General features: G+C 43.0%; 1 protein-coding gene across 4 annotated transcripts in view; it reads left to right on the top strand.

The window, feature by feature from the left end:
- Positions 1–12,977, top strand: part of afg3l1p.S — a 35,499-nt gene that overhangs the window by 1,448 nt on the left and 21,074 nt on the right. The window contains exons 1-5 of one of the 4 annotated variants that reach the window (XM_018260532.2): positions 3,209–3,607; positions 4,160–4,247; positions 5,541–5,609; positions 5,697–5,797; positions 6,412–6,561. In XM_018260532.2, coding sequence (XP_018116021.1) covers positions 3,509–3,607; positions 4,160–4,247; positions 5,541–5,609; positions 5,697–5,797; positions 6,412–6,561 — 507 coding nt within the window. In that variant the 5' untranslated portion in view covers positions 3,209–3,508. Of the gene's footprint in view, positions 1–3,203; positions 3,608–4,159; positions 4,248–5,540; positions 5,610–5,696; positions 5,798–6,411; positions 6,562–12,977 lie in introns of those variants that run through there. The other 3 variants (XM_018260534.2, XM_018260533.2, XM_041561156.1) reach the window with 3 other exon arrangements.

Raw genomic sequence — 12,977 nt, 5'->3', positions numbered from 1 at the left:
GGCTGAGTTATACAGGGAACTCCGAGTATCACTCATGTATTATAAGGGATAATGTACCCCCTACTGTAAATGATAAGGATATTAGAAGTCACTGAGGGGTTGTTCTGTGACCATATAAAGGCACAAGGCTGCAGGCTGAGTTATACAGGGAACTCTGAGTATCACTCATGTATTATAAGGGATAATGTACCCCTACTGTAAATGATAAGGATATTAAAAGTCACTGAGGGGTTGTTCTGTGACCATATAAAGACACAAGGCTGCAGGCTGAGTTATACAGGGTTATACAGGCCAGCAGAGCAGAAGCAAAAAGAGCACTAGCTGCTAAATAAAATCTTGAAAGCTTGTTCTCGATCACTATTAATCCTGCTTCTTAGAGCGTTCATTCTAAAACTGTCGGGTTGCCCCTAAAAAATACAGACTACAAACTGAGTAATCAAGCCAAAATTTTAATGACTCACTCTTGTTTATAATGTTCTAATTAGCACTAGTCACTTCTGGATTGTCTTGCTCAGTGGATCCTATCTAGTGTTAACTGATGAGAATATCCATTACCTTATTGAAACTTTATGCATCATGTTTATGGGGGTTATTTATTAAAGTCCGAATGCCAAAAACTCGAAAAATTTGAGCTTTGTTAATTATAAAATCCGAATTTTTAGTAGAAAAAAAACATTTTTTTAGATGTATTAACCCCAGAGGATAGAAAAAGTCAGAATCCAAAAATCCGGCATCTCGGACCTGCCGAGGTGGTATATAAGTCAGTGAGAGAGGTCCCGATCCTATTTTGAAGGTTCTGTGGTCTGCGTTGGAATTATCCGAAAATCTGACTATATAGGAATTTTCGGATAAAGATCCGAAAAATTTGGACTTTTCAGGAAAAAATCGAGCGATTCTAGAAAAAATACAAAAAAATCATACAATTCGGATTTTGCTCGATTTTTCCGTGTTTGTCCCTGATCCGATAAAATCGTAATTTTTTAAAATAATAAATAATGTACAATAGTGGATTCTAGTTTGGTCTGACTTTTTTCATTAAAAAAAGTCAGATAAATTCGGACTTTGAAAAATAAAAGGCCCGAAGTATATGAGTTCTGTTGGCCTCAACCATTTACTCCAATGAGGTCCTTCTTTAATTGATAAAGGAACAGTTCAGTGTAAAAAAAAAACCTATCAAGCCTTCTTCACCATAAACAAGAAGCAAAACAAGACCAGATTGTCCAGTAAGAGAAAAATTGACAGTGCACAGTTTGCCTTTAAAAATAATTATTACAAAAAAATGAGGTGTTAGTACCACACTGTGGTCAAAATATGTAAGCTCACGAGCCACGTCAATGCCCCTCATTGTACGTGAGTCCTACACTATCCATTAGCATTCTAAGTTTGCAGTGCATTTAAATTAAGTAAGTAAGTAAAACCAACAGTACACTTACCCTTATCTAGGAATCTCTAGTGAGAAAGCAGGGAGCTTTTAAGCCACAGCCAAGGTTAGACCTAGTGCTGGCGATTTCCTTTGTGTACAAAATGTAGCCAAATATTGCTTATAGCTGCCCTTCAGCTTTTAAAACAGGGAATGATTTACAGGTGTATATTAATGGGCTGGGGCTTAATGTGGCATGAGGGACCTATTTTGGCCAAAGTGTGGTACTAACACATCACATTTTGTAATACTTTTTTTTAAAGGCAAACCATACACTGGCAATTTTTCTCTTTCTGTACAAATATTGGCTTTTTAGCATTTATAGCAGCTGGTCAACTCCAGATTATGAGTTAGACCAAGCTAGGGTTGCCACCTTTTCTGGAAAAAAATACCGGCCTTCCTATATTCTTGCCCTTTTCTCCTATTAATAACATTGGCATCAAGCATTAATTTTTACCGGCCAGGTGGCAACCCTAGACCAAGCGCTGGCACAACTGTGCTTCTAGCAGCTGGTTAATGCCACAGCATGGGTTAGACCCATCGCTGGAGATTTCTTTCTGTGTTTCATGACCAGATTGTCCACTGTTTGCTAGGCTGGACGCAATTCAACAACCAGGTGTATCTGTCTCTGCTCTTGTGCCACCCTGCTTTCTCAGTTATTGACTTTGGCCTGTCCTCTGACTACAGTCTGCTTCTTCCCTGTTCCTGCTGTGTACATTCTGGTTCCCTTCCCTGTCCAGAGCCTGTGCCTTGGTTTTCTCACCTTAAGATCTGGTGGCATCTGAGTAGCGGAAGGCTCCTCCCAAACAAGCCCGGATTTGTGGAAAGGCCACCAAGGCCCAGGCCTAGAGCAGCAGGATTTTAGAGGGTGGCATGTAGAGTTGCCACCCGGCCGGTATTTTACCGGCCTAGCCGGTAAAACACCTGCCAAACCTGCAATTGCCGGTAATTTGTAATACCCTTTAAAAAAAGCCCCTGGCCTGCCCCCAATTCGCAAAGAACTTACCTTTTTTCTAGCGCTGTGGACATCTCTGCGATGTTGCTCCGCCCCTTTTGCAGCAAGCAATGTAGCTCTGCCCCCTTTTTGCATCATGGACCACCACTTTTGGTGCCAGCCCCCACTGGTCGGTAATATTTTTTAGTAAAGGTGGCAACCCTACTCCCCACTGCCTGTGCTAATGCTTTTGCTCTCTGGGTGTTGGGGCTGGGAGTTGTAGTACAATAACCAGTGGAGGGAAGCCAGTTGCACTACATCTATTACATCACCTTAGTAGGGACTGCCATACAGATCTCCCTGCCCGTTTAAAGTGATACAGCTTATTTACAATTAGTGTTGCCACCCAGCCGGTATTTTACCGGACTAGCCGGTAAAACACCTGCGAAGGCTGGGGCCGGTATTACAAATTTACCGGCAATGTGCCGGTAAATTTGTAATACCCTTAAAAAGACCCCTTGGCCTGCCCCCAATCCCCTGTAAAGACTTAGCTTTTATGAACGTCTATAAGTGTCGGTGTCGTGGCCACGCCCCTTTTACGGCACGGCGCCGCCCCTTTTGACGTCACACCTCTCCTTTTTGTTCCCGTCCCCCACCAGGCCGGTAAACCAATTCTGAAAAGATGGCAACCCTATTTACAATTTATAAAATGAACGTGGTAATTAGGGGGTGTGGCCGCAAAAATGGGCGTGGCCAAAACATTTTGCACAACTTTTTGTCCCTCTTTTGAATGTTGGGAGGTAAATAAACTCCTTCCTTTATATTTTATCCAATATTAAACGCACTCGCACAGTCAATCCTCAAAGTATATTTATCTTCTTTGTATCGATAATAAAACTATTCTTATTAGCACTTTTCTGCACCCCAAAGCGCCATTGCATAACTATAAGGAACACAAGTTCTAGTTCGCAGTTTCTACCCGGAGAGCTATAGCTGATGGACGTAAAAGAACCCTGAAGGAAGGACCACTGCAGTGTGTTTTCTGTGTGCCTGTAGAGGATGCGCTTTTTTGATTGGGCGGAAATCGACAGGCACAAGAGAGAGTGGCCAAAGCTGTCAGGTGGAGTGACATTGCTTCAGTCCCATACAGTGAAATGAGTGCCGGGATCGGGCGCCTGGTTTCTGCTGGATTTTTTGGAGTGTCTCGCAGACTACGACTCCGTAGTTTGTACGGCAGAGCTGCTCTGCGAGAGGCAAGTAAAGGGAGACAAAGTCATTAGGCGGAGAGGGCTGTTTGGCTTCAGGCAGCCATTCCATAGAATGAGGCTGATTAGCAGACTTGGGTTCAACACAAAATATGTAAAACCTGTTGTGTATTGTTACATAAAGTTCCATACCCGAAGATCCCAATATTTGTAGAGGCTTTTGCCCACTAGTCAGTGCTTCTAAATCCATAAAAATAACCTTTTTCAGCTGTGAGTATGTAGGTCCCCCGAGGAGTGAATTTTATGACCACACATTATGTGCATCTGTAATGTCCCTGTATCGCTTGCTTGGTTCTGATTCATTGGACCTGAACATGATCTGCATATTTTGCCCAGATGTATCTGCAGCACACGCTTCTACCCACTTTTCTGCAGGGAAAATAGTTTGATGTTATCATTTGCGTAAAGAATAGATGAAGCGTTGAAGTGATCATGTATCTGATCTCTACATCAGACACGTGCCCCACTATAGAATTTTGTTAGTACAAAGCAAAAGTGTTGCAGATAAACGTGCATATTATGTATTTGTGTTTCTTTCAGTTTGCAAGTAGGAGCATTACTACCAATATCTGCCAGTCTTGGAGATGGAATCCATGTCTATCTTCTGTCTTTTGTAAACCACCCAAAGGTATGTGTTCCTAAACTGCTCCTGCTATACAAAGAAATGAAAGTTAAGTCATGTATGCATACTGATTAATATTATAATTCTATTAGGGAAAGCTTTATAAAAACAGGAACTGCAGTACACAGTGTTTTATTGTTATTTACCATTCTGCATTCTACATATTGGACTTGCTTAGGAAGTTCGCAACAGCACATATCAATGCCCCAGACATTATCACATTTTCACACTATTGTCAGTTTTATCAGGAGCCAATTAACCTGCATGGATGTTTTTGGAGTCTGGGAGGAAAGCAGAGTACTCGGTGGAATACCCACTAAGGGCAGTGACCCATGAAGCTACTTGTAGCCAGCTACTTATCTCGACTATAAAATAGACAATAGTAATAATTGTCTCTGCTAAGATATTACGTGTATTTTAACAGAGGCAATTCTCTTTTGTAGCCACAACAAGTAGCTGGCTACTAATAGCTCTGTGTGTCATTGCCCTTAGGCATACCGCTGCGGTTTTTTTAATAAGCAGACTGCTGCGTAAATCCATAGCATAAACTTGAAACTGCTAAGCGTATTTATGTAGCAGTCACCTTTTTATAAAAGATTGCGGCTTGAATCTCAACTATAAAATAAACAATAGTAATAATTGTTTCTGCTAAGACATTATGTGTATTTTAACAGAGGCAATTCTCTTTTGTAAGCACAATAAGTAGCAGGCTACTAGTAGGCCTGTGTGTCATTGCCCTTAGGCTATTGACACAAACATACTGCCGTGGTTTTTTAAAAAATCGACTGCTGCGTAAATCCATAGCCCAAACTTGAAACCGCTAAGCATATTTATGTAGCGGTCGCCTTTTTTAAAAGACGCAGCGTGAATCTCAGCTATAGAAAAGACAATAGTAACAATTGTCTCTGCTAAGATATTACGTGTATTTTAACAGAGGCAATTCTCTTTTGTAGCCACAACAAGTAGCTGGCTACTAGTAGCTCTGTGTGTCATTGCCCTTAGGTTACGGACACACACATACCGCCGCGTTTTTTTAAAAAGCCGACAGCTGCGTAAATACGCTAGTGAAAATGCCATAGCCTAAACTGGAAGCCCCTAAGCGTATTTACGTAGCGGTCGCCTTTTTAAAAAACCGCAATGTGAACCTGCCACAGAAAAATGTAGGTGTTATATAGCCTTAGACACTGGGACAACATACAAGCTCTTTGCAAATAGTGCCCAATCTGGAATCAGGATACCATAAATAGGAAATTTTTTTTTGCTTTTTTTTATCTGCCACAGTTTTTTGTTATGATACAGGTTTTGAAAAATACTTTCAGAAGAATGAGAAGGATTCAGGTTCTAGGAATGCCAGCGATAAAGGAACTGGTAAACAATGATTGGTATTTCTATAGTACAACCACTAGAGGGAAGCAGACTTAAGATTTGAAATTTTTTTTTTTTTATGTACTGTAGGTGATGCAAAGGAAGAAGAGACAAAAAGAACTAGTGGGGGCCCCAATAACAGAAAAGATGGAAATCATGAGGAGTCTACATGGTGGCGGAGACTTCAGAAGGTGTGTACTTCATAACATATAAGAGAATCTTTGCATGAAGGCTCGTTCATTTTTAATCCACTTTTTCTGCCGTTTTTCTACACTGTTGAATGCAAGAATGCACTGATTCATCCCTTTATCTCACTAGTAGTCTGTTCTAGTGCACTCACTTGCTTCAGTACACAAAACAGGAAGCCGCATAAGATTTACCCGATAACATAAGATCAAGAGAATAACTTGGGCATGTCCCACACAGAGAAGAGTAGCTGATATTTTTTTATGCCCTGTACAAAACAGAGAAACATTTCTACTGTTGTTAATTTTTTTTTTTTTTTGTTCAGAAACTTCCAAATTTTGGAATTCAAAGTGCTCGCATTCCAAGTATGCTGTTGTACTGCCTTGTTTAGCTGTAGATTCTGCTGTTAGACAATTCATCCTCATTTTAATTTGTTTACGTTTTTCTAGAATGTGCAGAATTTCTTCCCAGGGGATAGATTTACAGACTAGTAAATATATATTTATACTAGTGTATATTTAAATAAATATTTATACTAGTGTAGCTGAAGCTCTTTCCAAGAAAGGCTTTTGCTGAGATCAGAATTTGTAATCCTGATAATGTTGATGCTGCCCTACAGGGGGACTTCCCGTGGGATGATAAAGACTTCCGTAATTTAGCAATCTTGGCTGCTGGAATTGCTAGTGGATTTTTATTTTTTTACCTGCGAGACCCTGGCAGAGAAATCAACTGGAAGGATTTTGTACACCTGTACTTGGCAAGGGGAGTGGTAAGTAGGCATCTGAAAACTTCACACCAAGGGCCAGATCTACTAAGCTTCGGATGGTAAATTAGATTTTTCAAATTGTTTTTTTTTTTTTTTTTTTTTTTGGGTCAAAACTCACGATTTTGGATTTAAAACCACTAACTCGAATTTGAATTAGAGTGTAAGATTTATCACACCTTGACCCTGAAAACTGCTCTAATTCAATACTTCGCCACATAAAACCTGCTGAATTCATGTAGAAGTCAATGGCAGAGGTCTGTTAAAACCATTTAAAGATGTTAAAGGGGCTGTTCACCTTTAAATTAACTTTTAGTATGATGTAGAGCGTAATTTCCAATTGGTTTTCATTTTTTATTATTTGTGGTTTTTGCATTATTTAGCTTTTTATTCAGCAGCTCTCCAGTTTGCTATTTCAGCAATCTGGTTGCTAAGGTTCCAAATTACCCTAGCAACATGCATTCATTTGAATAAGAGACTGGAATATGAATAGGAGAGGTCTGCATAGAAAGATGAGATATAAAAAGCAGCAGTAACAATCAGTGTGTAGCATTACAGAGCATTTGTTTTTCAGATGGGTCAGTGATCCCCATTTGAAAGCTCAAAAGAGTCAGGAGAAGAAAGGAAAGAATTCATAAACTGGAAAAATGAAGGCCGATTGAAAATTTGCTTAGAATTGTTAATTCTATTACATAATAAAAGTTAACTTAAAGGTGAACCACCCCTTTAATTGCCTTCCTGACATTCCAGTTTTTTTTTTCGGAGGAAAACACGATTCAAATTCTATTAACATTTTCGGGTTGTTCCTATTTGATCGAATGTTAGACATTTTTTCATAAATAACCTCCCATTCAAGTTGTTAGTATATTCGAATTTATTAGAGTTAAAAAAAAAATCACCTTTGATAAATAACCCCCCTAAGAATGAGGATTCCTAATTCCTTTGCTAATATTCTTCAATTGAGTGTTTAAAAGTTGCATCCTGTGCTAGTCTATACTGTTTATTTGTTAGAGTTCATTATTTACAGTCCTCCAATAACTCAACAAGTAAAGGTTTATCTTTCATATAAGCACTGGGATATCATATGTAAAGCTTACATTCACTCAGCAATTTAGAAATACACAAGTCCAACTAGTTAAACCCATAAATAAAATGATTATCTATGTGTAGCTTGTTTGCAGGATGGATGTGGCCCTGTAATGCTTTTTTATGCCCCCCATTACCCTGCCCATAAGGTCAATTCAAATCGTTTTAATCGTAATGCACATATTAAATTATTGGTCTACAAAATGGAAAACACTGAAAAGCACTGTTTAAATAGAATGGCTCTATAATTCTTGGCCTAATAAAAATTGGTGTATAAAGTTGTCTTTGGATTAAACATTTATATAAGTAAATTATTCTCCTTTTGAGAATGAAAATTGTTACATTTTGAGGTGAATATTTCTCTTGCCTAGATTGGGGGGGACACATGCACCATGGGGATGAAGATCCTGTTGCTTGGAGAAAGGACACTAAAAGGTTAAAGTGGCTCCTGCTCTGGGCTTCATCCCCGCCTACCTTCTCTATCCTCGGTTTTCTTTTAGTGTCCTCAGAAGGAGGACGGACACTTCGTGGCTGGGAGCAATGGTACAGATTTCAGTATCATGCCACTACTGGGGGTCAGTGTTTCTCTTCCAGAACCCCTCCAGCCAAGGACTTCTGATCTGAAGATGCTCTGTAGCCTTTCCGCTCTACGGAGGCTGGGGGCTCCCCCCCCCACACTACCCTGGGCAACTGGTTCCCGCTCCCAGGAGGCTGCAGCAGTAGCCACAATGGAGGGTACACCTTTTATTGAGCATTCCCGGCTGTCATTTCCCTCCTCCCTCCCCTCATTTCTTGCTGCCTGTCAGCTCTGCAGAAACGGCATTTAGTTTCACTTTCACTGCTATTCTCTCACGGGCACCATCTTACTAATGTACTATACCAAAGTCCTGGAAACCTCTCTGGCAGCCAATTTGGATTCGCATCTCTCTCCAGCACTGAGCGTTTCCAGCCTCACTGTCTCTCACAGGGAAGAGCAAGGCACCATTTTTTCCTACCTTGGTTAACAGGTAGTTACACTTCCCTTATCTATCTCTCTCTCTCTCTCTCTCTCTCTCTCTCTCTCTCTCTCTCTCTCTCTCTCTCTCTCTCTCTCTCTCTCTCTCTCTCTCTCTCTCTCTCTCTCTCTCTCTCTCTCTCTCTCTCTCTCACTGGGTGGCACTATCTACATAGTATAGCCATGATGGGCAGGGCAGAGGACTAGTACCTTCCCAAGCAGGCAACTGCACGTACCACCAATACAATTTAGTATTTGGCATGTGCTACTTGCAGACCTAAATTTGCTAGCGTTTCGGCTGAGCCAATATGTGAAGCCTGTAAGCCTGCAGCAGTCACTGCACAATTACAATCCCACACAGCCCTACCAGCCAGCTTTGCAGGTCTACAGAACCTAGCCAGAATCCCAGAGACTCTAGATAAGGTCCTACAGCACCTATCTACACAGCCTCACAGACCGGTCACTCAGCAGTCGGCCACAAAGCGACCTCCTCTTTCCCCACCTGTATCTCCTGATAAACAGGAAGATGCATCAGGGGAAGAGGGACAGATCCAACCCGGAGATTAATCAGGATCAGGATGCCCCTAGATCACAAAGAGATGTCGAGAGCCTGATTCAGGCAGTATTACAGGCACTATGTCTAGAAGGCACCCCGCCTTCATCAGAGCCAACCAAAAACATTTTTAAGAGGCAGAAGCCTATGAACAGCTGGATGTTAAAGCACGATGGAAAATGCCAGACCATAGAGTCCAATTTTCCAAGCGCTTTACTCAAACGTATCCTTTTCTTAGGACTACAGACCTTTTGTCTTCACCCCCAGCAGTGGACCCATCGGTCTCGAGACTGTCAGAGACCACCACCATTCTAGTAGCTGATGCGGCTTCCTTTAAGGATCCTATTGGCAAATGTCTTGAGGGTTTCCGCAAGGTGATTTTCACAGCAGCAGGCTGAGCTCTCCGACCTATTTTTGCCACCGCATGGGTATCCAGGGCAATGGAGGTTTGGGTGGAAAAGGTGGCCCAACTCATTGGTTAAGAAGACCCCTCCATAGACCTCCTTGTAGCTCAGATAGCGGGCGCAAACATATATTTGTGAAGCGAACTTGGACGCGGCTAAGCTCATTGCAAGGGCTTCGGCACAATCCATTGCAGCCAGACGTTTCCTTTGGCTAAAGAACTGGTCAGCAGATCTTACCTCGAATTGGTCTCCCATTTCTCGGAAAACAACTTTTCGGTGCTGAACTAGAGAAGGTAATTTCTCAAGCTACAGGAGGCAAGAGCACTTTACTTCCGCAAAACAGACCCAAGAGGACTACCTTCAAAAGGCAACCATTTTTCGTCCCTTTCGCCAAAATCAGAGGCAAAGGTCCCAACATGAAAAACAACAAGCTCCAACGCACCTCAGATTCCAGTCAAGGCAGAGCACTTCTTGATCAGGAAGCAGAGCTGCACCTAAGCCCACACAGGACAAAACAGCCTCCGCATGAGGAGGTGCCCACCCAGAAAGCTTACCCTTACACGGACGCTTAAGTCACTTTCGGGAGGTGTGACGGCAGAGATTACTGGACCCCAGGCACTCCGCGTTCTAAGGGGGTCTACAAGCCCTGACTGCCTATGTGGTAGTACAGGTGGTCCCTCAAAGGGAGAGGGGCTTCGGTTTCTACTTAAACTTGTTTATAGTACCCAAAAAGAATAGATCTTTTCGCCTGGTGCTAGACGTAAAGGCACTAAACGACCATCTAAAGAAGCACCACTTCAAGATGGATTCCATCCAGTCAGTCCTAATGTTCCTGGACTTAGAGGATTTCATGGCGGTGATCGACATCAAAGATACATACCTGCATGTCCCCATACATCCCAACCACCACCGGTTCCTTCGCTTTTCAGTGGCAGGAGAACATTGGCAATTGTGGCACTCCCATTCGGACTATCCTCTGTGCCAAGGGTATTCACAAAGGTCATGGCCGCAGCTCTAGAGGACCTGCGACTGCAGGAAGTGAGTGTCATACCATACCTGGACGACCTACTGGTAAAGGCCCGTTCCATGGCACTGGCCGCAACTCACCTCCAGACAGTGATGCAGACACTAACGCTATTAGGCTGGCAGATAAAATTCCAAAAATCTCGATTTTCTGATAGTACAGAATATTTAGGGCTTGACCTAAATTCGTCATTGGGAAGAGCCTTCCTTCCCCAATCCAAAATCACCTCAATGCAGCGGCTCCTTTCAGCTCTGCAGTAAGCGGATCAGGTACCTATATGATTTGTCATGAGAGTGCTGGGGACTATGGTTTCATCCCGCGATTCCATACGCGCAGCTCCACACCAGAGCCTTACAGAGACTGATACTCCCAACACCAGAGGAGGAACCTAGCGGACCTAAACCACTATCAGAACTAGTTTGAACTTCAATCAATTGGTGGCTTTGACCAACAACACTTCAGTCAGGAAAACTCTTCCCCAATCACCAGTGGACAGTCATCACAACAGGAGTATTGGGAGATCTAACAGTACAGGGACGTTGGTCACAGAAAGAACTACTCCCCATCAACATCCTGGAATTAAGAGCAATCCTCTCATTGTTCCACTGGTCAGGCAGACATCAAGATCTACCTGTAAGAAAACAGTCAGACAATGTAAGAGCTGTTACATCAACCCACAAAGGAGGCACAAGGAGTCAAGCGGCCCTCGCAGAGGCACAGCAAATTCTTCTGTGGGCGGAAAACACAGTACCAGCTATCTCCGCAGTTCATATCCCAGGAGTGGACAATTGGATAGCAGATTTTCTCAGCCGAGAAACCTTAGATCAGGGCGAGGGGAGGCTACACCCAGAGGTTTTTCAACTGATTCTGGCAAGTTGGGGCACTCCGGAAGTAGACTTTTAATGGCATCCAGGTTCAACAACAAGCTTCCGAGGTTCATCGCAAGAAGCAACGACCCGTTGGCCCTAGCAACGTCACACTGGTGGTTCCGTGGCAATTTCACCTAGCATATGTCTTCCCACCGCTGGCACATCTGCCAAGGGTAATCCAGAAGATAAGACAAGAAGGGTAGAAACAATTCTAGTGGCACCCTACTGGCCACGCCGCACTTGGTTTGCAGAGCTCATAAGTTTATCAGTGGACGCACATTCCACCTTCCAGACAGAAGGGATCTGTTATCTCAGGGACTGATCCTTCACCTGAGTTCACCACGGCTGGCCTTAACGGCATGGCACTGGAAGCCCTAATACTAGCCAGATCAGGAGTTCCAAAAAAGGCCATACCGACCTTACTAAGGGCCAGAAAGCCCGTCTCGGCACGCATCAACTACAGGGTTTGGAGGACATTCATATCCTGGTGTTAATCTAAAGCCAAAGACTTTATTCCTTCAGGAGGGTTTAGACTAAGGGCTGGCGCTCAGCTCACTGAAGGTTCAGGTATCAGCCTTATCTATCCTTTTTCAGCAGCAGCTTGCAATGCTGCCCAACACCAAGACCTTCCTCCAGGGAGCATTGAGTTCAATCCATTGGATTCAATTCCATTGCCTCTGCTGACTCTTAAGGTAGTTTTTCTATCAGCCATCACATCCGCTAGACGAGTTTCAAAACTAGCAGCTCTATCCTGTCGTCCACCATTTTTGATTTTTCACAAAGACAAGCCGATGTTGAGACCTACCCTGGATTTTCTTCCTAAACTGGTGTCCGAATTCCATCTTAACCAGGACCTGGCGGTTCCTTCATTTTGTCCTGAACCAAAGACAAAAGTTGGAACAGAAGTTACACAACCTAGATGTGGTTGGTTTTCTCAGAACATACACCAGGGCTACCAAGAGCAGAAGGAAGGTGGACAACCGCTTTGTCTTACCAAAAGGACCACGGAAAAGCTTTAAGGCATCTAGCGCCACCATTGCAAGATGGATTAGGTCAGCAATCTTGAGGCCTATGAGGTACGAGGTAAGGCCCACCCCTTCAGGTTCAGCTCATTCTACTCGTTCGTTCAGCACTTCTTGGGCGGTTTGCCACCAGGCTTCAGCAGAACAGGTCTGTAGGGCTGCAGTGTGGTCATCCACACACACCTTTTCCAAATTCTACAAGGCGCGAGCTTCGGGAGGAAAGTGTTGCAGGCGGTTATTCCCTGAACACTAGGGGTAAAAAGTCTCGCTCTCATGGGTAGCTTTGGGACGTCCCCATGGTGCCTGTGCCCCCAATCAAGGCAAGAGAAAAATAGATTTTTGTACTTACCGTTAAATCCTTTTCTCTTGTCCTACATTGGGTGGACACAGGCCTTCCCTCCCTGTATTAGTTCAAGTTAACGTTGATCAGTTAATATATTATATAAATGTTATTGTTCAAATATCATCAA

This window comes from Xenopus laevis, chromosome 4S, assembly GCF_017654675.1.
Source record: "Xenopus laevis strain J_2021 chromosome 4S, Xenopus_laevis_v10.1, whole genome shotgun sequence".
Lineage (NCBI taxonomy): Eukaryota > Metazoa > Chordata > Amphibia > Anura > Pipidae > Xenopus > Xenopus laevis.
The sequence above is the reverse complement of the archived record's forward strand: the minus strand, read 5'-3'. Positions and strand labels throughout refer to the sequence as shown.